The 24,720-nt window shown below is 51.1% G+C and overlaps 1 protein-coding gene across 4 annotated transcripts; it reads left to right on the forward strand.

The window, feature by feature from the left end:
* The first annotated feature begins 25 nt into the window (after positions 1-25).
* On the forward strand, positions 26-24,260 carry PCID2 (PCI domain containing 2). Of its 4 annotated transcripts, none has more exons than XM_026488783.4 (14): positions 26-478; positions 9,452-9,541; positions 10,971-11,044; positions 12,271-12,336; positions 13,224-13,265; positions 14,224-14,278; positions 16,984-17,087; positions 19,367-19,442; positions 20,039-20,180; positions 21,281-21,381; positions 22,470-22,585; positions 22,718-22,843; positions 23,214-23,289; positions 23,425-23,548. In XM_026488783.4, exons 1-14 carry the CDS (start codon positions 443-445, stop codon positions 23,509-23,511), a joined length of 1,191 nt encoding a protein of 396 aa, XP_026344568.1. In that variant the 5' UTR covers positions 26-442; the 3' UTR covers positions 23,512-23,548. The 4 variants fall into 4 exon arrangements, with proteins under 4 accessions (XP_026344568.1, XP_057163033.1, XP_026344566.1 ...); XM_026488781.4 differs by lacking the exon at positions 23,214-23,289 and adding an exon at positions 23,831-24,260 and having other exon boundaries at positions 33-478; XM_026488782.4 differs by lacking the exon at positions 23,214-23,289 and adding an exon at positions 23,831-24,260 and having other exon boundaries at positions 35-478; positions 22,512-22,585.
* Positions 24,261-24,720: the final 460 nt, after the last annotated feature.

Below are 24,720 nucleotides of genomic sequence, written 5' to 3' on the forward strand. Positions count from 1 at the left end.
CGCGTCAGCACCGCCCCGGTCGCCCAACCGCCGCCCCGCCGGCCCGGCGCGACCCCGACCCCGGCCTGACCCCGACACCGCCCCGGGCCGCTCCGCTCCGTGTGGCACTTGCAACGGTCGAGGGGGGGCGGCGGGGCGCAAGGCCGGTCAGCCCCGGGGGCCCAGCGTGCCCCGGGCGAGCCCGAGCACCCAAGAGGCGCGAACGAGGCGTCCTCGCCGAGGGTCGGCGGCGAACCGTAGCGCAGACCCCAGCCTTTCTTAGCCCGGACGCGCCGCCATGCCGGCCCGGGGCACACGCTCCGGCGGACTCTTTCCCTCCGGAACCAGCGTGCGGGGAAGGCGGGGCCGGGGGGTGCGCAGGCCGGACCGGACCGCGGGCCGGAAGTGAAGCTGCCGCGGCTAGGCGCGCAGGCCCTGCGCACTTCCGGCGGAGTGAGCCGCCATGGCGCACATCACGATCAACCAATACTTGCAGCAGGTAATATGCGCCGTCGGCGGGGTCTGGAGCGGGAGCCCGGCGGCGCTGGCGAGAACAGGTGGGCTGGGGCGAGTCGGTTCGCCCACTGTGCCCGAGTCCTTGGCCGCCGGAGGGAAAGCGAAGACGGTTGAGCAGGCGCTCCGACGGTGTTTCCCAGGGACCCGGGGGTGCGCCGATGGGCGTTGACCTCAAGAGAGGGACGTGCGGAGGGGTCCGAGGGGACTCCGGGGACCTGTCAGCCACGCTCCGTGGCGGAGGGTCAGCCACTGACTCGGGACAGATGCCGGGAGGAGGTGGGGGCAGCGGGTGGTCCGGCTGCCAGCGCTAGTCCAGCCATCACTTGGGACACGCCTCGTGTTCACTTGTGGCAGTTTATAGGCCTTCGGGAAATGAGTCTCCAAGGGAATTCTGTCCGTACAGCCTACAAACGCCAGAGCCATACTTAAAATAGGAGCATTTATGGATTCAAAAATGGGCATTCTTTCCACTAAACTGTGCTTATTCCCAGCACTAGAACCGTGCTGATCGGGAAAAGAGGGAGTGGATTTTTAAAATGACTGAAGGAAGCATTCCATTGGTGATTAAGAATGTATGGTTGAGGGTCTGGGAGGAGAATGAGTCCCAGGGTTCCAGCCAGAGCAACAGACGAGCAGAGCAAATTTGGAGCGACAGTTTACAAACTGCGTTTTGGACATGTTGAGTTGGGGGTGTCTGTTGACAGCCAGGTAAAGATCTCTAGGAGGCAGTTGGAGATAGTCTGCAATGATTGGTGAGAGGGAACAGAAGGCAGGCTGACGACAGGCAGAAGCTGACGCTCCGCAACCGCCACCCCCCCACCATGGGATATATGTGACATTCCTCAGGCAGTTCTGGCTGCCTAAAGGAAAACACATAGTTAATTTGTAGAGATTACAATCCTGCAAGATTTGAGTCTCTCTCAGTTTACAAAAGTCTTAGCAATTTACAAGAACAAAGCATTTCTTTTTTTTTTTTAATGATTTTTTATTTTATTATGTTAGTCACCATACGGTACATCCCTGGTTTCCGATGTAAAGTTCGATGATTCATTAGTTGCGTATAACACCCAGTGCACCATGCAATACGTGCCCTCCTTACTACCTATCACCAGTCTATCCCATTCCCCCACCCCCCTCCCCTCTGAAGCCCTCAGTTTGTTTCTCATAGTCCATAGTCTCTCATGCTTCATTCCCCCTTCTGATTACCCCCCCTTTCTTTATCCCTTTCTTCCCCTACCGATCATCCTAGTTCTTATGTTCCATAGACGAGAGAAACCATATGATAGTTGTCTTTCTCTGCTTGACTTATTTCACTTAGCATTGTCTCCTCCAGTGCCGACCATGTGTAGCAAATGTTGAGAATTCGTTTTTTCTGATAGCTGAGTCATATTCCATTGTATATATGGACCACAGCTTCTTAATCCAGTCATCTGTTGAAGGGCATCTCGGCTCCTTCCACGATTTAGCTATTGTGGACAATGCTGCTATGAACATTGGGGTGCATATGGCCCTTCTCTTCACTACGTCTGTATCTTTGGGGTAAACACCCAGTAGTGCAATGGCTGGATCATAGGGTAGCTCAATTTTTAACTTTTTAAGGGATCTCCACACTGTTTTCCAGAGTGGCTGTACCAACTTGCATTCCCACCAACAATGTAGGAGGGATCCCCTTTCTCCACGTCCTCTCCAACAATTGTTGTTTCTTGCCTTGTCTATTTTTGCCATTCTAACTGGCGTAAGGTGGTATCTTAGTGTGGTTTTGATTTGAATTTCCCTGATGGCTAATGATTTTGAACATTTTTTCATGTGTCCATTTGTATGTCTTCATTGGAAAAGTGTTCATATCTTCTGCCCATTTTTTGATTTGTTTATTTGTTTCTCGTGTATTGAGTTTGAGAAGTTCCTTGTAGATCTTGGATACCAGTCCTTTATCTTTAGTGTCATTCGCAAATATATTCTCCCATTCCGTGGGTTGCCTCTTAGTTTTTTTGGGTGTTTCCTTGGCTGTGCAGAAGCTTTTTATCTTGATGAAGTCCCATAAGTTCATTTTATCTTTTGTTTCTCTTGCCTTTGGAGTTGTGTCATGAAAAAGGTCGCTTTGGCCGATGTCGTAGAGGTTGCTGCCTGTGTTCTTCTCTAGAATTTTGATGGATTCCTGTCTCACATCAAGGTCTTTCATCCATTTGGAGTTTTTTTTTTTTTTTTTTTAAAGATTTTATTTATTTATTCGACAGAGATAGAGACAGCCAGCGAGAGAGGGAACACAAGCAGGGGGAGTGGGAGAGGAAGAAGCAGGCTCACAGCAGAGGAGCCTGACGTGGGGCTCGATCCCATAATGCCGGGATCACGCCCTGAGCCGAAGGCAGACGCTTCACCGCTGTGCCACCCAGGCGCCCCTTGGAGTTTATTTTTGTGTATGGTGTAAGAGAGTGGTGAAGTTTCATTCTTTTGCATGTAGCTGTCCAATTTTCCCAGCACCATTTATTGAAGAGACTAAGAACAAAGCATTTCTAACAATAACCCAGCTTCCAGGAGGGAATGTAGACACAATTACATGTCCTTATAATCTGCAGCCCATTGGCAAATACTTGAAGTGGGCAGAGTGTAATGTTCCTCCAGGAAGCTCCTATCTTGCTGTGAATGCCTTGCTACAGGGAAAAACCACCTGAACTTGACAATGGCAAAGCCAGTGCTGTGAGTCTTCTCTAACTGACGAAAATCCTTTGAAACCTCCCTTTTCCTCACCTCCCCCACCTCCATGGTGTATAATCAGCCACCCTCACAACCCCGGGGCAGCAGCTTTTTCTGCCCGTGGGTCCTGTCCCTGTGCTTTAATAAACCACCATTTTGCACCAGAGACGTCTCAGTTTTTCTTGGTCATCAGCTCTGGACCTCACCCCACCGAACCTCACCTATATTCTAAAACCCCATCCTTTGGCACCCAAATGTGGGGCTTCTGAGTCTTTTCATCTGGATTCTGAGCTTTGGTGCAAGCTTGGTGAGTACTTTCTCTCCTCTTCCTTTACTCTCGTTCCAGGGGCTCTTCAAGGAGTACGGTTTTATTGGAACACTTCCATGTTGATTGCTCAGGCTGCAGTCCTCTAGCCCATGGCTACTCTATGGGGAGGAGAAAGCCTGACTTTTGGCTGGAAGTCAGTACCCTGGCTGAGATGGTAATAAGACCCAGAGACTTGATGCCCTCTCTTTTCTTCTGTCCTTATACGAAGTTGTCTGTCTTGGGCAGGGGACAGCCACCTAAGTCACCAGGACAGCTGCCAATCTTCAGATCCCCATGTGAGATTTCCTCCTGATTGATCTAATGTGATCCCCTTCACATCCCTGGTCTAGTTGCTTCTGGCCGCAGGACCTCCACTCAGCTGGCTGAACCCAGTACCTGATTAAATTAAATTAATTTTGATTCACTAGGGAAGTTGGCTGTGAAGACCACATGTACTGGAATGTCACTTAGACCATGGTGGATTTCAGTTTTTACTGTTTTCCGTCAATGTTCTCTAGTACTTAAATTATGAAATTGGGTAATTTCTCCCTTACTTTTCTTATTTTCCATGGGTTAAAAGTGGCAGGGCAGTAACACAGCTTTCAGGGCATAGGACTTCATGGCACGGGCATTTTAGTCTATTCGACAGCATGGCATGGTATTTTAGTCTATTCACCAGGCACCCATCTGTAGCCTAGGATGCAAAGGAGAAGGGGAGGGATGGTGGCATTCCTTCTACCGGGTCTTTTATGGCAGGAATCCCTTCAGGGGAAGGCGTGATTGTGATCAATAACTATTTCTTTTTTTTCTTTTTTTTTTTTTTTAAGATTGTATTTATTTGACAGAGAGACAGCCAGCGAGAGAGGGAACACAAGCAGGGGGAGTGGGAGAGGAAGAAGCAGGCTCACAGCGGAAGAGCCTGATGTGGGGCTCGATCCCATAACGCCGGGATCAAGCCCTGTGCCGAAGGCATACACCCAACCGCTGTGCCACCCAGGTGCCCCTCAATAGCTATTTCTTGTTTAGCTGTTTGTTTTTCCTTTAGGGCAGCCAGAAGTGCCTGAGGAATGTCACATATATCCCGTGGGGCAGGGTTGTGGGGTGTCAGCTTCTGCCTGTCCTCAGCTGGCCTTTTGCTCCCTCATCACCCACATTCTCAGAGGAGTGTTGTTTGACTAAGTGGTTGGGGTGGTGGGAGGAGTAACCACCAGTGCTTGTTGGACTCTTACTGAGAACCAACCACGGTCGTGTGCATAGCTCCTTATTACCACTTCTGGGAGGCGGGCCCGTTGCAAGCCCCATCTTACAGAGAAGGTGCGGTGGCTTTCCAAGGTCACTGGGCTAGTAAGTAGCGCATTCAGACCAGACGTTCTGGACTTAGAGTCTGTGCCCTTAAGACAAAGCACACTGCCTCTGTTAACCTAGGTTTCAACCACCATTTCCTGTCCTAGTCAGAACCTACCTATTTCTCGGGGTCCAACGTGTACTGTTTTTGAATCTCAGTGACCCTCTCGGTTTGGACACATTTTTTATTTCGTACTTATAGCATCCTCAGCCAGCAGCTACCTGTGGACAAGTCGTAGGTCTTTCATTTAATTTCTTCTCTGTGCTCGCTTCCTAATAGCTATCAGGTCAGGGGTTTGGTTTTAGTCTCCTCATAAGTTTCTGAGTTTTCTTGTTCATTTCTTGGACACAGGCAGAACACATGTACTCCTGGGTCAAAGACCAAGGGTCTCTACCTCAGTTCAGCGCAGCTGGTAATGTGGGGTCAGCCTGCCAGTTTCCTTGGACCCAGTGGGCCCAGAAGGGTGACTGCACTTGCATCCAAGAGAGAAATCCTGAATTTGGGGAATCCGCCCATTTTGTAGCAGGCTGTGAGCAAGCAAGTCTGCTTTTTGCTTGGGGTTAGGGATGGGGGAGGGAAAGACACTGCTTTCATTTCTTAAAGTTATAAACAGTCCTGAACAGTGGCCTGAGTAAAGGAGTGAGCGATTAAGGCCTTGTGGGGCCAGCACACCGGTTTGAGAGGCCCAAGGAGGGCCGTCCTTCCTAATGGTGGGCAGTAGCTGGGATATCAGTGCTCAGCACTACAACATGCCTCCAGTTTGGTTTCTGTTTGGAGAGGACAGGTTGAATTAATTTACCTTAACATTTTTCTCAAATATTCTACTTTTAAAAATTGTATTAAGAAAAGATCATTTTGCATGTATAGTTGACCCTTGAACAATGTGGGGGTTAGGGGTACTGACCCCTGTGCAGTTGAAAATACACATACAACTTTTGGGTCACCAAAAACTTAACCGATACCATACTGTTGATGGTTAATTACCCTGCTTTTTGTGTTGTGTTCTATACTATGTTTTTACAACTGAGTTAGCTAGAGAAAAGGAAATATTACTAAGACAATCGTAAGGAGGAGGAAATGCATTTATAGCATTCTGCTGTAAAAAGCCTAGGTTCAGACCTGCTAGGCGGGTCAGCTGTGCTTCTCCCCACAGCTGAAGCTGCTCCATATTCCTAGTGTCTCTTCGAGGGCTGGTATTCTTTTGTTTGGTGTCCTTTACTTCATTCTTTTGTCCATTCTACAAATTCTCATGTCAAATGGCAAGTTACTTTTTAAAAACTATCCACATTTAAAATTGTAATTCTCCTCCAGCTTTTTATTGTGAAAATTTTCAAAGCTACAGAAATGTTGAACGGAGAACATTGAAGACGTGGACACCCTCAGCTGGCGCACCACGTTTCCATGTCCTTCCCTCCGGGCACGCGTGCCTCTCTCCCCTGAACCATTTGAAAGGAGGTCGCTGCCGCCAAGGCCCTTCCTGTGGGACTGAGGCAGCACTGCTGTCCGGCTGCAGGGCCTTTAGCATAGCCGACAAGTGTACCGTCAGTGTTTTGAGCTAGTGCGTTTGTGCTCCACATCCACCCGCGGGGCTGTTGGGAGCCTCTCTGTTACCTGCAGGGCCCAGTCAGGTCACGCTCCGAGCGTGGTGGTCTTGCTCTTTAGTCTTTCCTCTACAAGAGTCCTCTTGCCGGTTTCTGGGAGCGGATTTATTTTATGACAGCTTTTTACAAGTGTCCAAGGCAGTGGACTCGTGGCTGTGTCACCATCTGCCTTTACTTGACTCTAGTGAGTAGGTTTGGGTGGACCTGGCTAGTGTAGATGGCCTGCAACGTCAGGAGGCTTGCATCGGTGCTCCTGACTGCCCGCTCCAGCGTCCAGGGACCTTTTCCCATCGTATTGATTCATAATCTGTCGGACAGACTGTGAGAGCCTGAGAACACCCTGCCCCACACCCTTTCCGCAGTGGTTTCAGCTTTCATTTGGGTCTTTTCCCAAGTGGGTTATCGCATGAGCGTTTGCCCAGTGGTGATCATCTCACTCTACGTTTGTTAGCTTCGTCTGTTAAAAATGCTTTTCCCTGTGTTCCTTTTTAAAAAGTATTATAGATTGTTGTTAATGCCAAGTTATAATCCAGAACTAATAATAAGATCATTCTCCCTATTTTTGAAGCTCAACTTGTCCAGATTTGGTCACGAAGAGCTCCTTCAGACTGGTTTCTGGGGCTTTTTTACATGTCTCTCTCCTTCCTTGAGCTCTGCTTTGCTTTCTGGCATAGTAATATCCATGCCAAGCTCATGGACTTCTTTCCCTATCCCAGCACTGGACCAGTCCTTTCCAGGGAGCTCTAGTTCCTCTTCATGGTAGTGGAGCTTAGGAAACGAAGCAGTGCTGGGTGTACTCATTGCCACGGGGGTGGGGGTGGGGGTGGGGGAGTCATTACTTCAAGGCCTTGTTAGCAGATGGAGCTAGTAAATGTATTTTTTTTAAAACATTTTTTAAAAAGATTTATTTATTTTATGGAGCGTGAGCATGAGCTAGAGAGAGGGCAGAGGGAGAGGGACAAGTAAGACTCCCCACTGAACAGGGAGCCCGATACAGGGCGCCATCCCAGGACCCTGGGATCATGACCAGAGCCGAAGGCAGATGCTTCACTGACTGAGCTACCCAGGCGCCCTTGTATTTTTAAGAAATTACATGTTCTGGGGGCGCCTGGCTGGCTCAGTCGGTGGAGCATGTGACTCTTGATCTCAGGGTTGTGAGTTCAAGCCCCACGTTGGGTGTAGAGATGACTTAAAAAAATAAAAAAATTACAAGTTCTAAGAGTAGATGACTTCCCCCTCCCCACAACCTCCATCTACCAGCTTAGAGCCAGGAGGTCACCGGGTAACTAGCAGTGGCCAGGAGAGAGCTTTCCCTGGGTGTGTCCAGAGTCAGTGAGCTGCACCTGATGAGCTCTGCAGTCTCTGGACCGGGCCTGCAGGGACACCACGTAGATGTTGCCAGACAGGCTCCCCTGGAGTCCGGCTGCATGGTCCACTGGCGGCTGCTTAAATGGAAAGGCCACGACGTGCTAACAGCCACTGAAGGTGACTGGGTGGCTGTGGCCTAGTGTCCCCTGAGCTGCGCACCAGTTCCTTGAGATTTGTCCACGGTCTGTTGCTGTCTCATTTTCCTTTGGCGCCTCCTGTGACTGGAGCTCTGGTGGCCTTTATCAGCTTCCTGGAGGTAAGAGCAGCGATGGGACCAGTGTTTTGTGATCCTTCGCAACCTCACACAACCCTGCACGGGTATCTTTTGTTTCTTGTTGTAAGGTAAATCCTGGAAGTGGGATTGCTGGCTCAAAACGCACGTGCTTCTGTGGGTTTGTTGGACAGTCGAGTGGCAGAGCCTCGATCACGTCCATTGTCTTAGGTGAGGTGGTGTAAACTTTCCCAGTCGATGCCCTAAGTGGTACAACATCCCGGGACCTGGATGCATTTCTCTGGCCACAGATGCCGGGGTGTAGGGTTACTGGGTTGGGGGGAGAGCAGGTGCGTGCCCTCCCTCGAGGGCCAACCTGGCCGCTTCTCACCCGCAGTGTGGGGGAGCTCCAGTCGCTTTCTGTTGTTGGTCGCGGCTAGTCTGGCCTCCCTTGCCACACTTAGCCGCTTCTGGGGGTGCATCTTGCAGCTGGGAAGTGACGTGAGCGCCTGCCGTGGGTGTGCAGTCTGCATCTTCTTCGTGTCTTCCCTGACTGGAGTCTCACGTCCATAGACAGAGCTCACCCCACTGTAGATAAATCATGCTGTGTGCGCAACTTTCTCTATGCGTGGTTTCCTCTGCCCATTTGTTCGGATATCTTTGTTCTTGTTTGGTAAATCTTCAAACGTCATTTGGCTTTCTAATTACAGAGGTCTGCTGCAGCACAGGCCCCCAGGACAGAAACCCGTAAAAGCTTCCTGAGCCCCCAGCCTGCACCCCGCGGGCCCAGGGCTGGCATTTCCTGTGCTCATGTGTCACACGTGGTTTCTCTTTTCCTCCCAGGTCGAGTTAGGCACTTTTCCTGTGACCTTGGGGTTTTTTTGTGTTTTGTTTTGGGTTGTGTGTGTGTGTGTTTGTTGTTCTGTTTTGTTGTTTTTGTTTGCTTAACAACAAGCACATTGTGGACACTGGCACATCATCACCGATGGATCGACCTACTTCTTGCTCATGGCACCCAGCTGTGCTTTGGCGTGACTGTGATACCATCTGTTTAGCTCTTCCCTTCCCTGTTTCAGTTCATGTGTAGGTTGAGTGGAATGTGGCTTTTAAGTTCTTTTTTTACCCCGTAAGCTTTATGAGTGAATTTTCAAGTGTCCATATGACCAAGTAAGACTAAAATAACATGCCTTCCTTAATAACCGCTGGCTTACCCTGGTTGCTTGCTGCTTCTAGCGGTAAGTCACCTGTTTCTTTGCCTCCCGAAACGTGGCCCTCATTGACTGCTACCGAGAGCCCGGCTTCTTCTGTGTCCTTGCTCTGGCTCCTCCGGAGTCTGGAAGGTGGACTTTGGAGGCGTACGACGTGTCATTTAGGTTCTGTGAGGGCAAGCTGGTTTGTTTTCTACTCTGCTTATCTCTTTTCAAATGTTTCAGGTCTATGAAGCCATCGACACCAGAGACGGAGCATCCTGTGCGGAGCTGGTGTCTTTCAAGCACCCTCATGTTGCCAACCCACGGCTTCAGGTGGGCAAACGGGCCATGCCCGCAGGTGTCTGAGAGGCTCCGGGGTGACTGGCTTCCTAAGAGAAGCTGAGAGTTTTAAGTCAGAAGGAAACTAATATTGCCACTCTTTTGAAAATTTTAAAGTTCATTTACGATGTCTGTAATTCCAGTTCATTTATTGAGCACGTGTGTTAGATGCCAGGCTGAGGTTTGTGTCTCATGCTCTGTAGTTAACTCCCTCGTGATCCCCTGAGCCTCAGAGATGTGCAGTGTAGCAGGGTTGTCCAAGGTCATCCATTAGACAGGCTGTGGGCTAGGCTGTGCCCAGGCCTGTCTGTCCCCAAAGCCCACAAATGTGTCCTGTTATAAGTAAAGCCTAGTGGGGCAGAGCCACGTGTGCCCATTCCTGGGCTCTCTGGGCCACGGACGTGTAGCCGGCTCGGTGAGCAGAGATCTATAGCCTGGAAAGCCAGCGGTGTTTACCATCTGGCCCTTTATGGAAAGCATTTGCCAAACCCTGCCCTACACCATAAGTGTCCTTGATTTAGCAGATAAATGATATGCAAGCCCTGTCTTCTCCAGAAAGTATTCTTGGCATTTTGGGAAGTCCCATTTCCTCATTGGCTCCCATGGTGATACCGGAATGTGGTCCTGTTGGGGCAGTGTTTCTTTTGAAAGAAGTAGGAGCTCTGTATGTTGGAGATCACATTTGGCAGTGTGTAGGCTGCACCGCAGACCACAGAAACCGGTTTGAGGAGTGGGAGCAGGCTCTTCTTAAAGTCTCGGGTTCCCTGGGCGGCTGTCTTGTGTGACAGTGTTCAAAACCATTGCTGCAAGTGGAGGTTAGTGCCTCAGGCTCGCTGGCCAGACAGTCCTCAGCTGGTGGTGTGTGCGTCCCGTCGTGGCACTGCGGGCATCCAGTCGCAGCACCGCGGGCGGCTGTGTCCTCCCTTTGTTAGCCAGGGCTGATCCCCGTTGGCCTTCTGAGGTGGCGCTCCGTCCACTGGAGGCCGTTGTCTGCCTTGGGTGCTCCACCAGGGACGGGGGAGCGGGGACTGTTATGTCGAGCAGGTGGCTCTCTCCCCGGGAGTGGAGGAGGGGGTTCCTGACATGGCATCACCTGTCACTCACGCTGCCTTCCTGACGGAGCACAGAGTAGCTGCTCCGTAAATGTTTCCTCACTGACTGGCTGGTAGATACTAAGGTCTACGCGCCAGTGCCCGGAGTGTCTCTTGGACTGTGGTAGGCACAGCAGGTGTGTTTGTGCCGCGCCCGTCACAGGCCGTGGCAACACGTACGTGTGAGAGCACCAGTGCCGAGCGTCCACTCTTCCCCTTAACTGTAAAGCGAATGGTCTTTTGAAACAGGTTCGTGTAAATTTCTTTCTTCACGTTGCATTCTTTTGCTGCATTTTAATTTTATTTTTGACACTTTTCCTCTTATCATTTAGATGGCATCCCCAGAAGAGAAGTGTCAGCAGGTTTTGGAACCTCCTTATGATGAAATGTTTGCTGCTCATTTAAGGTAACCCCCTGGGGAGGAAGAAAAATAAAGCAAATCTGGAAATTGCTGAATCGACTAGGGATTTAATTTAACCTCATTTTACCCTTGAGACACGCCCCGGTGGCTGTCGGTTGAGCCTCAGACTCTTGGATTGGCTCAGGTCATGGTCTCAGGGTCATAAGATCGCGATCCCCACAGCGGACTCTGTGCTCAGTGGGGTGTCCGCTTGAGACTGTCCTTCCCCTTCCCCCTCCCTCCCCTTCTGCCCCTCCCCCTACTCACGCATACACTCCCTCTAAAATAAATAAATAAAATCTTTTTAAAAAACCACATCATCTTAGACTTGAAACAATGAATAATTTGCTTTGAAAAGAAAAGTGCATTTGTTTTTTTGGTGGGTTTTTTTGGTACTGTTTTTTTAATTTAAATTCAGTTTAGTTAACATATACTGTATTATTAGTTTCAGAGGTAGAGCTCAGTGATTCATCAGTTGCATCTAACACCCAGTGCTCATTACATCACGTGCCCTCCTTAATGCCCATCCCCCAGTTAGCCACTCATTTTGTGTTTTCTGTGGAAACATGCCTATGTTTTTACCTCTTTGCCCTGCCGGGAATGGGGCTAGTGCTGCGCAAAGCACACGAAAGACTTGCTTCTCAGTGACATCTCATATCTGCTGTTTTCACCGTTGGAGGTTTGGGCCGGGCAAAGCCAGATGTCCTGAAGCACGAGGTGTTCCATCGCCCTCCTGCCTGTGTGCCTCCAGGGCTTGGGGTAGGGGGGCCCACGTGAGCCCTGGGAAATCTCTGGAGAAATCAGGGTGCCACTGGGCTCCTGGTAGTGTGAGGCTCCCCGCCGTTTCTGGCTCTGTGCGCTGTGTGTTGGGGCTCCAGATGTGGTGATGACGTGACTGCTGCTGACCCTGCCCAGCGGGCGTCCGGTGCGAGCACCCCGCCTGTGGCTGCTGTGGCAGGGCCGTGCTCGTCCGTGCCCAGGGCTTGCACTGAAAACCTGTCGCAGTTAGGGTCTCGTCCTGGGGCTGGAGAGCAGTGCTCCAGAGTGTCCTGTGGGTTTCCTCTTCCAACAGCCCGTTTCAGTTCAGACGTCACTGTTGTGTTTCTTATCCTCCTTCCAGCTCCTGTAGCTTGTAGCAGGGTGAGCGGCGTGCTTGGTGTCTGGGATGGGACGTCGGGGCTCACTCGCAGGCCCTGCTCCCGTGTCCCCAGCCCGTTCTGTCTCTGTTGCAGGTGCACTTATGCGGTGGGGAACCACGACTTCATCGAGGCGTACAGATGCCAGACTGTCATCGTCCAATATCTTTGTCGCTTGTGTCACGGTTCAGTTATCATTGGGGTTCAAGATCTGGAGGCATTGGACCACTTTCATTCACACCTTTAACTAGAAGGGAATTGAAACTAACTTCAGAAAGAGAAACTCGATTAGCTATTTCATTCAGGTGCTTAAATGTATCCTGGGCCTTAAGACTGTCATCCAATGAGGAAGAACGCGGTTGACGCTTAAGGGTTTTGCTTAATTCTGTTGTGAACAGTGGTATTTCCTTTAAAGTATTAAGTACAGCTACAGGGACTAGTTAGTCCCTTTGTCGAAATAGGAGCTCTCCAGACTCCAGGCATAGATGGACAAGAGTGGACTTCGCACATCGTCACTGAAATGAGGTCACTAAAGACTTTAATCCAGCCAGTGTCTATTCAGATCATGTAAGTGGTATCTCTGAGCCAAGGCCTCAGTCAGTGGATGTTGAGTGTTCACGTGTATCCCCAGATTTTTAGTTTGCTTATTTTTCAACTTGTTTAAATGTACAAAGGAGAGAGTTGGTTACTAACTAGCTTAGTCTCCTTTGAATTTAAGAATTCCGTAATCAAGGAAATAAACTTTATACTCCAGATTCTAAAGCCTATTATCTATGTGATTATCTGGGTTCAGAAAAACCAAATAAAATGTTTGAAGTTGCCATTTAAGAAAATCTTAACATAGTCTCTTACTTTGAAGAACGTACGTGTAAATACTGATTAATACCTAATCATGTCCAGATACTTGTAATTTGTATGTTTTTCCTTCCGTAACTTGCCTCTGTGATGTATAATTTTCTAAATTTAAAATTTAGAATCCTTCGTATTTCTTCTTATCATCTGTAGCATTACCTCAGATTTTGTACACTGTTCCTTCCTTAATATAGTACGTCATTCCTGCGTGCATTTCAAGCCCACAAAGAAGAAAACTGGTAAGTATGAACAGAAATAACTGGAAACTGGCAAATGGCAGGGTTTTGTTTTTTGGGGTTTTTTTTTAGCAGAAGTTTTTTAACACTTTAATACGTGTTGTGTTTTCTACGTGGATATTGACTGCCATGTGTCGACATAGGAAGATACCAGGGTGGATAGTGGAGTTTTAATGGTCATTGTGACATTACGTGACAGACCAACCAGATTGTCTGCCGTGTGTCCACATGAACATGAAGCCTTGTTTTATTTCAGACCTTCCATACCCCAAAATGTTTGTCAGTTGTCAATTTTGAGCTGATTTTTTTATTTTAACTTGGATAAAAGGGCATATCAACTACAGGTCACGTGGAGTGACTAGAGTGAGTATGTGTAACCCTTGACAAACCGACTCTTGATTCTATGGTTTACTAACTGTAGGTAAATACTGGACTTTTGTGTATGCTAAAATAACTGAAGGCTTGCAAATACCTTTTACTGAAAAAACAAAAACAAAGTTCCTCTTTAAAAGTGGAGACTTGTCTTACACATGAAACCAATTCCATCAGCTAAATTTAAAGAATCCTTTTATGACCTCTTGTCTGTTACGTTTTCTGGATCCTGTTACGAAGGTAGGCCTTCGTAAACCACATCTTGCTTTGATTGAGCTGCTCGGAGAACAGTTGAGGGGAAGCAGAAGGTCCTAAACAGCGTGAGGAGGTGCTGTCTGGGGCTGAGGACCCTGGACGCACCAGGACCTGGGCCTCTGGGGAGGGTCCGGGGCAGTGGGTGAAGAGCACTTCAGTGTTGGTCAGGAAGCTCCGGTGCCGCAGCCTGCCTTGACAGGAGGTGAGAAGGCAGCAGGAGCCGCCAGATTCCTGGAGGGACGATGGCCCCCTGTGGATGGATGGGAGCCCTGGTGTTGGGAAGGGAACGTCGGACCTCATGGCCCCTCCAACAGACGTGCTCTTCTGCCTGCAGGGCTCTGCCTGTCATGTACGCTGTAGCGCTTGACCTTCGAATATTTGCCAATAACGTAAGTTCAGTTTTTGTCACTGTTCTTTTAAAACTCAAACTCAGGTTCTGTCTGTTGCTTAATTTCATGTCATCTTCCAAAAGTTGTGAGGGTTAGGATGTGGTTAGCATGTACCTGGTGTAGAGAGCAGAAGGGCAGGAGGTAGCTGGACTGCTTGTTCTGTGTGGGCTGGTGGGTTTTCACGTTGTGGGTGTAGAGGGAGTTTCTCTGTGCGTGCTATAAAGAAAGGGGCGAGGCGGTATCATGAGCAGTTCTGGGTTCTCCTTTACGGTTAAGGTGTGGCTGTCCCCTGTCTCGAAGAATCCCACCCTCATGTCGGTCCCGGCAGCAGCTGGGGGTGCCTGGATCTTTCGGGATCGGTTTGCCCTTGGGGGTCAGCATAAGACAGTTGGGGAGTGGCAGTTCTGAACTTGGTCCTAACACACCTCTATGGTTTTAAAAATTATAACTTCCCATTCTGAACAAGGTGGAGTAGGTACAGTTTCCTTTCCATCCTGCTGGGAATTCTGGAGCCAGCACGGCTTGCAGAGCAGCAGGTGGCGGTCTCCTGCGTGTCCTTGCCTCCTATCCTGGACTGGGTCCCACAGAAGCCTCAGGTCCAGGAAGGCCGACAGGCAGAGACGAAGAGGCCCCAAGGAGAGCAGGAGCAGGCAGCCCAGGAGCACAGACGTCTTCAGCAGTCCCTGCCACAGCCACCCAGACTGTTCCTGTCCCCAGCACTTTAGCAAGGCCCTTGGGGAGCCAGACCCAGACCCAGCCCAGCCGGCGGCAGCTCGCCACCAGCATGGCGTCCACTGCTGATGCAAGATAAATGGGGGCCCATGTGACCTCACGCCCCAAATACCGCTTACGGAGGATCTCAGCCCATGAGGAGGGATGACCCACAAACGCCAGACGTTGGAATTCCCTGACTGGCTCGCACCCCGGCCGTCATAACGAAGCCTCAGGGTGCGGTCACGAACACGTTCGAAGCAAGTGAAAACATAGATGGTCTCAGCGAAGAGGTAGAAGATGTAAAGAACTGATGGAAATTTCTGGAACGAACAATATAACTTAAATGCAAGTTATCTAGGCTCCAAAGAGCTTTGTTTATGTATCTATTTGTATTTACCGTATTAAAAAATTTTCACTGGGATTTAAAAAAATATTCTTCTAAAATAATAAGCCTTTTATGTGGTAACGTAAGTGACATCTTAACTAAAAAGTAACTGTATTTTTTAAATGAACAAACTGTGCAGAGAAGAGTGCTGGATTTTTTACATTTTAATCTTAGAGAAGCCATCTGAGCCCGTGTCCTTTAGGCACGGTGCTGCGGCGTGTTGCCTGCTTGAACGTGTGAAGACGGGCTGGCCTCCCACAGGTGTGGATGGGAAGGAGAGGGGTATCAGATCGTTGTGGCTACTCCGTTCCGCGGTACCAGAGCTCCAGGAGGTGGCGGTTAGGGTTGGTTATGGTGTGGCCTCCGAAGCTTAGCAGCGAGCGTCTTGTGCTGTTGTGTCGGAATCCGCCGGTGTGTCCTGCTCTCGGGATGGCCTGTGTGCTCTCGTGTGATCTGGTAGCATCAGACGTTGGCCATTTGGAAAGTTTTGGTTCACTGAGTTACGGAGATGTTCCAGATGTGGACGTGTTTCATTGTGTAAAAAACCCCCAAACCAGACAGACTCCATTTGTTAGTGTCTCCAGTGATCTTGTCCAGAAAGTTTTGAAGTAATCAGTGCTGCCAAGGTCACGGTGGTTGATACAAGTTACCCAAAACTTTTTTTTTTTTTTTTTGAAAGCAATGACAGATATCATTGGTCACAAATACTGTCAGTTGTTTGCTTGGAATTTCGAGCAAATGGTCCTTCAGATGCCGTCGCCTGGACCCCCTTCCTCGCCTGTCAGTCGCTGGTTCCATGTGCTGGCTGGCAACTCCAGCAGCTTCCCAAGTGCTCTTCCTGGAGAAGACCGACGTGCTTTTGTACATGCCGTCATCTCGTCCCAAAGAAAGTTAGATATATGATATTCAGGAACCAGGATTTCGTATTTACTGTGCCGTCAAGGACAGTTTAAAGAGAACTGAGTGTTACCGGTTGACTGAAGGACCGCACGGGGTGACGTCAGGGATGTGGTGTCGCTGGAAAGGCCCCCGCCGTTTCACCTACCGCTGTGCTCGCATCAGTGCAAGTGACAATACAATAAAAAGACAAATAACGGCTGTTGGGTTCATGACAGTAGTTTTGACCGCATGGACCACGTGCAAGTGTTCTGAAGGCTTTCGGGGCTGCATAGACCCTACTTTGAGAACCTATGTTAGGGGGTGTGAGTGGGAGCAAACGGGTCCCAGAAACAAGGGGAAAGTCGAAGCTGGTGATGACTTTGGTGTCTGTTGGAAATGTGTTTTGGGGTTTTGACTGGCTGCAGGTGGGGGCAGAACGTGAGCCCGTAAGGAAAGTCTTGTGGAGCGGCACGGGCTCCGTGCCCTGGGTGTAGAGAACAGGCTGACTTACTAGCTTGAATTGGTCGAGGAGAGTTGATTTGTATAAGAGTCAGGATATGCTATTGATGTCTCAGTTTTTAACAATGGTAGCATCAACCAGAGGATTTCACCAGAGCCGCTTGGGCCTTTGAACCTTGGTTGTAGCCACTTTTGCTTCTAGCGGCACCGGAAGTTTCTCTCTAAGGAATCCAGAGGAAATTAAACATGAATGTTTGTGCTCTATCAGGCAGACCAGCAGTTGGTAAAGAAAGGGAAGAGCAAAGTTGGGGACATGCTGGAAAAGGCAGCCGAGCTGCTGATGAGCTGCTTCCGCGTCTGTGCCAGTGACACGTGAGTATGGCTTCGGAGGCGGGCGCGCCGGCCGCGGATGTTTGTGTTCCTCCCGCGTGTGTGCGGACCTTATGCTCGTTCCGATTTGCTGAGATAGTCCGCTGCTGTGTCCAGGAAGTGAGAGAGAGGAGGTCGTGTGTGACGTTTGCGTGGCACAGCCTTTCTGGAGCGCTTTCCTCTTGCCCCCTGCTCGCATTTCCACCTGGCGTGAGCCCCGTCCACAGGGAACACGCTCCAGCGGCTTGCGCTGAGTGCAGGTCTGTTGACGCTGAATTCCGCGTCTTTCCTTTGTCTTCCTTTCCGTGTGCTGCGTGGAGGTAGATCGCATTGTCTGTTAGCGCTCTAGCAGGCCGCTCCTCCGGGTGTCCCGTGCTCCTGGTGTGGAGCGCGCTCTCGCCTCTGGTCACACCGCCTCCTCCCTGGGTCTCCCGTCGTGTGACTCGTGGGCCCGCGTGTCTCCATACTCCCCTCGGTTATGGTGCATTGAGCTTCTCGGATCTGTGCACTGATGTGTTTTGTCACCTCCCAAAGGTGACCATTGCGTCCTTTCTTCCCCTCCCTTTTGTCCGCATTCTGTCTCTTCTGGGATTCCAGGAACACTGGTGCCCTGTGTTCCCTTCTCGAGCTGTACACCCTTATTGTGGGATAATTGGCTTTCTTGATGTGACACCCAAAACACAGTAATCTAAGAAAAAATAGATAAACCAGACTTCACCAAAATTAAAAACCCCTTTGTTTCAAAAGATGCCGTCCAACAAGTGAAAAACAATTGTAGAATGGGGAAAACATTTGCGAATAATGTAGCTGATGGTAGCCTGTATCCAGAGTGTGCGAAGATAAGTAATCCAATCTATGTGGGCAAGGGACCTGGACAGACATTTCTGCAAAGAAGATAGACAAATGACCAGTAAACCCACAAACAGGTGCTCAACATCCTTAGCAAGGAGAGGAAATGCAAATGAAAACCACAGCAGGCTGCACTTCATGCCCAGCAGCACGGCCAGCACCATGCTGAGTGTGCAGGGGCCGCGGCAGGTGGTGGTGGTGGGGGGCACGCTGGCTTTGCAGAGCAGTGGGCAGGGCCTCAGAGACTGAGACCCATCAGGGGTTTCTTCCTGAGTGTCTCCAGAAGAGACCAGTCACAGGGGTTACAGAGTGTTTTGTTTTCTGCCCTCCGAGGCGGGCAGAGCAGTGTTCGTCGTCTCCATGTTGATTTGAGGTCATAGCACTAGTGAGTGACAAGAGTCCTAGAGGAGCAGGCTGCTATCACGGAGCAGGACTTTGGTGTTAAACGCTGACCACAGTTTCACACTGAGAATTCCTATATGGAAAGGATCTTAGGGACAGTCTTAGGGAGGGTTTCTGTGTCCATGGCTTGCAACTGGCCTGCAGTTCCATACCGGCATGTTTATTCCGTAAGCTTCGACCCCATGCCCTTGGATTTTGAGTGTGCGGGCAGCCTGCCGCTGGCGCCCTCTCCGGCATCCCGTCTGTGGGTGTGCAAGCTGCGCCCGGGAAGAGACATCGCAGGGCGCAGATGCACGGCCGACGCCCCTGTGCGTGGTGTTTGAGCACGGTGTCGTGAAGATGCTCACGTGTCTGACCGTGTGGACAGAATCCCACCGGGAGCGCCTTACACCCACCACCTGCACCGTCAGCGCTTACCGAACGTGCCTCGGGCTGTCTGTTCACGTGTCTTTCCATCTGTGTGTCTGGCAGTTTTCTTTCTTTTTTTTCCTTCTTCTTGGCGCACCCTAAGGTGACGCGTCCATCAGAGACGCCCCAAGATGCCACAGCTTCTCCTTTGTCGTAGAGGTGAAATTCACCAGCAGCAGTTCACACGGATCTTAACTGTATCTTGGCAAGTGTGTACCCGTGTGTGACCCTACTCCTCCTGAGGCCGAGGACATTGTCACCACGCTGTCCCCTTCCCAGGCGGACCCTCACCACGGTTCCAGTCTCTGTGGGTGACCGCGTGTGCTGCCTCTCTCTCCGTGTTGTGATGTATTTCCGTAGTTCCTCGTGTCCTCAGGATAAGCGAGCACATGTCCCGTTGAAATTAACAGACGTCTTGCAGACGAGGCAGTCATCGGCGGCCCACGTGCTTCGTGGTGTCCCCGTGGTAACTGGTGCTTAGACCTCTGCTCTCGGGTTGTTTCACGGGCACAGCTTGAGCTGTGGGGTTTTATCTCAGGATATATTTTGTTGAGGCAGATTTGTGGGTGTGTGTGATTTATAAATATTCATTCATCTGTAACTGAAAGAGTTTTTTCCCGTAGTCGGGCTGGCATTGAGGACTCCAAGAAGTGGGGGATGCTGTTCCTGGTGAATCAGCTATTCAAGATCTACTTTAAGGTGGGATTCTGTGTGGGCGCCTCAAGTGCTCCATGGGCCTCTTCCTTCTGCCTGTGTCCCCGAACGCCGTCTCCGTGCCAGTCTCTGTGGCACTGCCGGGCGCTGACCCTCACCCGGCCGTATTCAGTCTAGTCTGTTGAGCACCTGCGAGGTGCAGGGACTGTCGTAGGAGCTTTGCATGTGTTATCCCGTTGCAGCCTCTGCTCCGCGAGGGGAGCGCTGTACCCCCTGGGGAAAGCAAGGCACCAGCGCCCCGAGCAGGTGCCTGTTGTGATGGGGCTGGGATTTCACGTGAGGGGTATCACCCCAGGCCTTACAGCCGCTGCTATAACAGTTAGCTCTGGGGCAGGTGGCGGGCGGATGGGCGAAGAGGTCCCCCTGCTGCATGAAGTTGGCCGGGCAAGGGGCGGCCCCGTGAGGCAGCGGCACCTGGCACCCGGCCCCCCGGATATTGTGTGTGCCACGCGGCGTGTTCTTAAGTAATCAGTTTTGACAATGTGATTGGCTTTGTAATTTCCACGTTGAGGAGGCGGATACTTCGTAAAGGGGAAGTTCTTGTCCTGTGTCTCTGAGTTGCGCTTGCTGGGCCGTTGCAGATCAACAAGCTGCACCTGTGCAAGCCGCTCATCAGAGCCATCGACAGCTCCAACCTCAAGGACGACTACAGCACTGCCCAGAGGGTGACCTTCCGGTACTACGTCGGCCGCAAGGCCATGTTCGACAGCGACTTCAAGCAAGGTTGGTTGTTAATCGTTTCTCATGTTTAAAGGCACTGGATCCCGAGCCACGTCCCAGCTTGCTCACTGCCTCTTAGCAGTCCGTACGGTGGCGAGCGGGAGGGACCCCCGTCCCGCTTTCCTGGGATCGCGTGTTCGTTCGTTGACACTGAAGTCGGGTAAGTGCAGGAAGGCCCATGCTGGGTCTTGAGAAACCCTGCCCGAGTCACAGTTACCGTGGGCGACTTTCTCTTGGGAGGTGATTTGGCACCACCGTTCTTCTCTGGAACGTGAGTGGTCGTCCTCTCCTGGTGCCGTGCCTCTGTGGCGGCCCCCATCCAGGATAGGGAGCCCAGGCAGCCCGTGGCTCAGCCACCGGCGTCTGCATTAGACACCCAGGGGCCGCCAGAGTGGAGGGTCGCTGCGTGGCGTGTCACTACGCAGTGGTGCTGGGGCACTGCTCGTCCGAGTGGCACTTGCTGGAAACCACGGCACTGCGAGTGTCTGTCCTGGGTTCCCCATGACACGAAGCCAGGTTCTCTCTTTTCCACTTAGTGATTAGCTGGCATGGGCGGTTCTTTACGGTCTCCTCTGCCGTACTCGGACTAGACTTCGTAAAGCCGTGTCCTCAGCAGCCGTGTGCACGTGAGGCACCGTGCCTAGAACGGCTGTCCTCTCCGTGTGTGCCGGCCGTGGACTCCGACGGCGGAAGTGCTGTGCTGCCGTGGGGCATGCCCTGCTTCCTCTTCGATGGGCTTGTGCAGAACAGTGTGTTATCTTTCACAGAAGTTTTAATAGACCCACGTCTTTTGAACAAGGGCTGTCCTGGGTGGTTCTCCCATCTTTTTTTCCCCTTAAAACAGGAACCCTAAGAATAGGACCTTTTAAGTTGTGTTCTTTTGAAGTTTTTCAGGGTGTTGATGTTTTTCCTCCAAAGACTTATTGAGTCGTAATTGTGAATACCTGATAATAGCGAGAAATGATGACAATTAGTGGTAGGAATTGATGGTTCCGGAGACGGCAGAGTTTCAGGGGATGCAGTGGTGGGACGTGGCGCGGGCGGGGCCGCAGTGAGCGCGCGTGGTGTGGAGCGTGGGCCCCGCACGTGGCTTGTCTCTGCAGCGGAGGAGTACCTGTCCTTTGCCTTCGAGCACTGCCACCGCTCAAGTCAGAAGAACAAAAGGATGATTCTGATATATTTGCTTCCAGTAAAAATGCTGCTGGTAAGTGATTTTACTCTGTTCTTCAAAGTCTTAGTGCTCATTGAAGAGGTTGATAGAATTTTAAAAATGTAGCAGATGGTGCATAGCTGCCACTGTCTGAGCCGCGTGTGAGCGCACCCCAGAGATGGGGGGGGTGAGCTGCTTGGTGTGTGGCCCGAACCATTTATTTCCACGACTGACGCTTTCTCTTAAAAGTCTCAGCCTCAGAAGGGGAATGAATGTATGTAAAACAAAATAAGTGCATATTATTTCTATTGCCCCTAAAAATCTAAATTAATACAAATGGGTTAGGCAAGAAAGAAAAGCATCATGCCAGCTTGTCTGCAAGTACCTTATTCAGTCACCCAAAGTTAATTTGATACTTGAAAAGAAATGACAAGTGGGGCGCCTGGGTGGCACAGCGGTTAAGCGTCTGCCTTCAGCTCAGGGCGTGATCCCGGCGTTACGGGATCGAGCCCCACATCAGGCTCCTCTGCTATGAGCCTGCTTCTTCCTCTTCCACTCTCCCTGCTTGTGTTCCCTCTCTCGCTGGCTGTCTCTATCTCTGTCGAATAAATAAATAAAATCTTTAAAAAAAAAAAAAAAAAAAAAAAAAAAAAAAAAGAAAAGAAATGACAAGTAACTAGCAAGTTATTTGACTAAAACTTCCTGAAAGTGGTAGAGCTTCCTTTCCTCTCACTTAAAATTTTTAAAAAATTATCGAAGCAGTACACACACGTGGCTCAAACTTGAGCAGCTCAGGGTCGCTCGTAAGGGAAAAGCAGAGAGTGGTAGGTGCCTCCCCGCATCCCAGCCTGCTTCCCAGAGGCAACCAGCTGTAAATGGTTCAGCCAGTTCTTCCAGAAGGCGCTTCTGAGTCCCACCCCTTACCCCGGCCTGTCTTCCGCCGTCTCTGCCCCCTTGGAAATGAGCCGCGGGGGCGTGAGGAGGTCAGGGCCGGGTGCCCCCGGGGCTGTGGCTGCCAGACCCACGTTGCTTTGTCAGCCACCGTGTCCGTGGGCCTTGTCAGCTGCTTCCGAAGAAACAGGTTGCAGGTTTTCCAGATGTGACTCCCTGACAGGGATTTGATCACAGGTAATTCTGTTCAGAATGAAAGGCTCTTACTCTGGGAAACGGGCACTCTGTCTCAGGGTCACATGCCGACCATCGAGCTGTTGAGGAAGTACCATCTCATGCAGTTTGCCGAAGTGACCAAAGCCGTCAGGTATGCTGTCCTTTTCCATTTGGGGCTTTCAGATGCGGAATCACTCATCCAAAGCCTCACACGTGCTGTGTGAGGGCCTGTCCTGGACTTTGGTTTTCCTGACTGTGTTTGCACATTTCTCCCCACACCCAGCGAAGGCAACCTTCTGCTCTTGAACGAGGCCCTGACGAAGCACGAGACCTTCTTTATTCGCTGTGGCATTTTCCTCATCCTTGAAAAGCTGAAGGTCATCACCTACAGGAATCTTTTCAAGAAAGTGTGAGCCAAGTGTTTCCTTCTGGTACATTTAAGCTCTAGTGTGACGCAGCCCCCGCGCTGTGACTGTCCATGACCCCCCAGGACGGGCTGTGCGCCTTTGTGGACGAGCCCCAGTACTGCCCCGAGCTTGCGCGGTTGCAGACCTCCGGTCCGCCCACGGCCGCCAGCTCTGTGCACCCGCCACCTTGCAGGCACGCGCACCAGCCTCTGTCAGGTGTCCTGCATTCTGTCCCAGCGAGTCTCCTTTATTCCTAACCGACTAAGCCGGCCCCGCCACTCCTGTGTGTCGTGGAATTCTGCATCCGTCGCTTTTCCCAGCTGTGGGTAGAATGTCCAGAATAGTGAGGGCCACGTGTCCTCAAATCCATAGGGCGCGGTTCGTGGTGAGGGGCGTCCCGGTCGCAGAGATGGCGGAATGTGCGGTCACGCGCATCTTGGACTCTGAGGTGAATGTGGGTGGATGTAGACACTTAGACCTGCGCTAGGGTCCTGTCTTCCCTCCTGACTCGGGACGCCTTCTCAGCCTTCGGAGTGCTCGTGGCCCGTCAGTAACCCACGTGGCCCTGGCTTGGCCCTCCCAGGTACCTGCTGCTCAGAACACACCAGTTGTCTCTGGATGCCTTCCTGGTCGCCTTGAAGTTCATGCAGGTGGAAGGTGTGGACATTGATGAGGTCCAGTGCATCCTGGCCAACCTGATATACATGGTAAGAGGCCCCTCCTGGCTGGCTGGGTCTGGAACTGGAGGCGCTCGTGTGGTGGCGTGGAAGCCGTTGGCGTTTGTCACGGCGTTTTCTGTTAGAACTTGTGTTATCCCGGGAAATGGCCGGGCTTTCAGAGGGGCTGCGGGTGGGCGGACGTGATCTGTGTGTCCCTGTTGTGCACGTCTCCGTGTATGCGTCGTGTTTGGAGCAGACCGCCGACGCACACGGCTGAGCCGGGGGTGCACCGACAGGTTTGTTGTGACCCCGGTCTCCTCTCTCCCGCAGGGTCACATCAAAGGCTACATATCACATCAGCATCAGAAGCTTGTTGTTAGCAAGCAGAACCCGTTCCCACCGCTGTCGACCGTGTGTTGAGTGTGCACACGCCCCGAGGACAGGAGAGCCGTGTCTCCTTTAGCTTTATCCGCGTGGACGGAATGGCCCTGTGCCAGGACGGTATCCTCTGCAGCCGGACTCGCTGGGGCTCGTTTGCCGGCGCATGCGGATGCCTTGGAATCGCCGTGATCGCTCACAACTAACGTCCACCCTGCGGACCGCTGGAGCTCCCTCTTGAGACTCAGGGCGGGCACGTCCGCTCACACTGGAGCTGGGGAAGGGTCTGTGAAGGGCTCTGGCTCCTTCGGAGGTGCTGTTCACGGAGGCGTCTTTGTCAGTTTTTACGTAACTTTTTCTATAAAACATCATCCTGAATTTATACAGATTGCGTATTCTTTATCTTCTTAACATATAACATTTTTATATGTTAAATTTGAACATCGTACACAATTGAAATGTTTGGTTAACTTAAGGCTTCTTTTGACAAAATGAATTTGCTTCGATAATTTTCCATGCTTTATAGCCCACCATTTTTCAGAGTGTGCACATTTCCTCTGTTTATGCAAAACTTACTAAAGACAACGTCCTGGGCTGTTTTAGCTTATGTTTGCAGCGTTACCGCGGCTGGGAGCCGCTGACCCTCTTGTGCAGAGACAAGCTGCTCTAGAGGGCGTGGGTTCCCGCGCCACACGGCTGAGCTCGGGACGGTCTTGTGCAGCTCCTGCGTCGACTCCGAGCTGCCCCACAGCCCCCCCGGGCGGAGTGGCTCGAAGCCGGCAACCGTGTTTGCTCGCGCATCCGCACTGTGCTCAGGGCCTGGTGGGAGGTGATGCCAGCTG

Source organism: Ursus arctos, unplaced genomic scaffold, assembly GCF_023065955.2.
Source record: "Ursus arctos isolate Adak ecotype North America unplaced genomic scaffold, UrsArc2.0 scaffold_10, whole genome shotgun sequence".
Taxonomy (NCBI): Eukaryota; Metazoa; Chordata; class Mammalia; order Carnivora; family Ursidae; genus Ursus; species Ursus arctos.

Coding starts and splice junctions, on each gene's coding strand:
- PCID2 (XM_026488781.4), top strand. CDS start 443: ATGGCGCACATCACGATCAACCAATACTTGCAGCAG. Junction 9,542..10,970: donor TTGCCAACCCACGGCTTCAG/GTGGGCAAACGG, acceptor CTTATCATTTAG/ATGGCATCCCCAGAAGAGAA. Junction 17,088..19,366: donor CGCGTCTGTGCCAGTGACAC/GTGAGTATGGCT, acceptor TTTTTCCCGTAG/TCGGGCTGGCATTGAGGACT.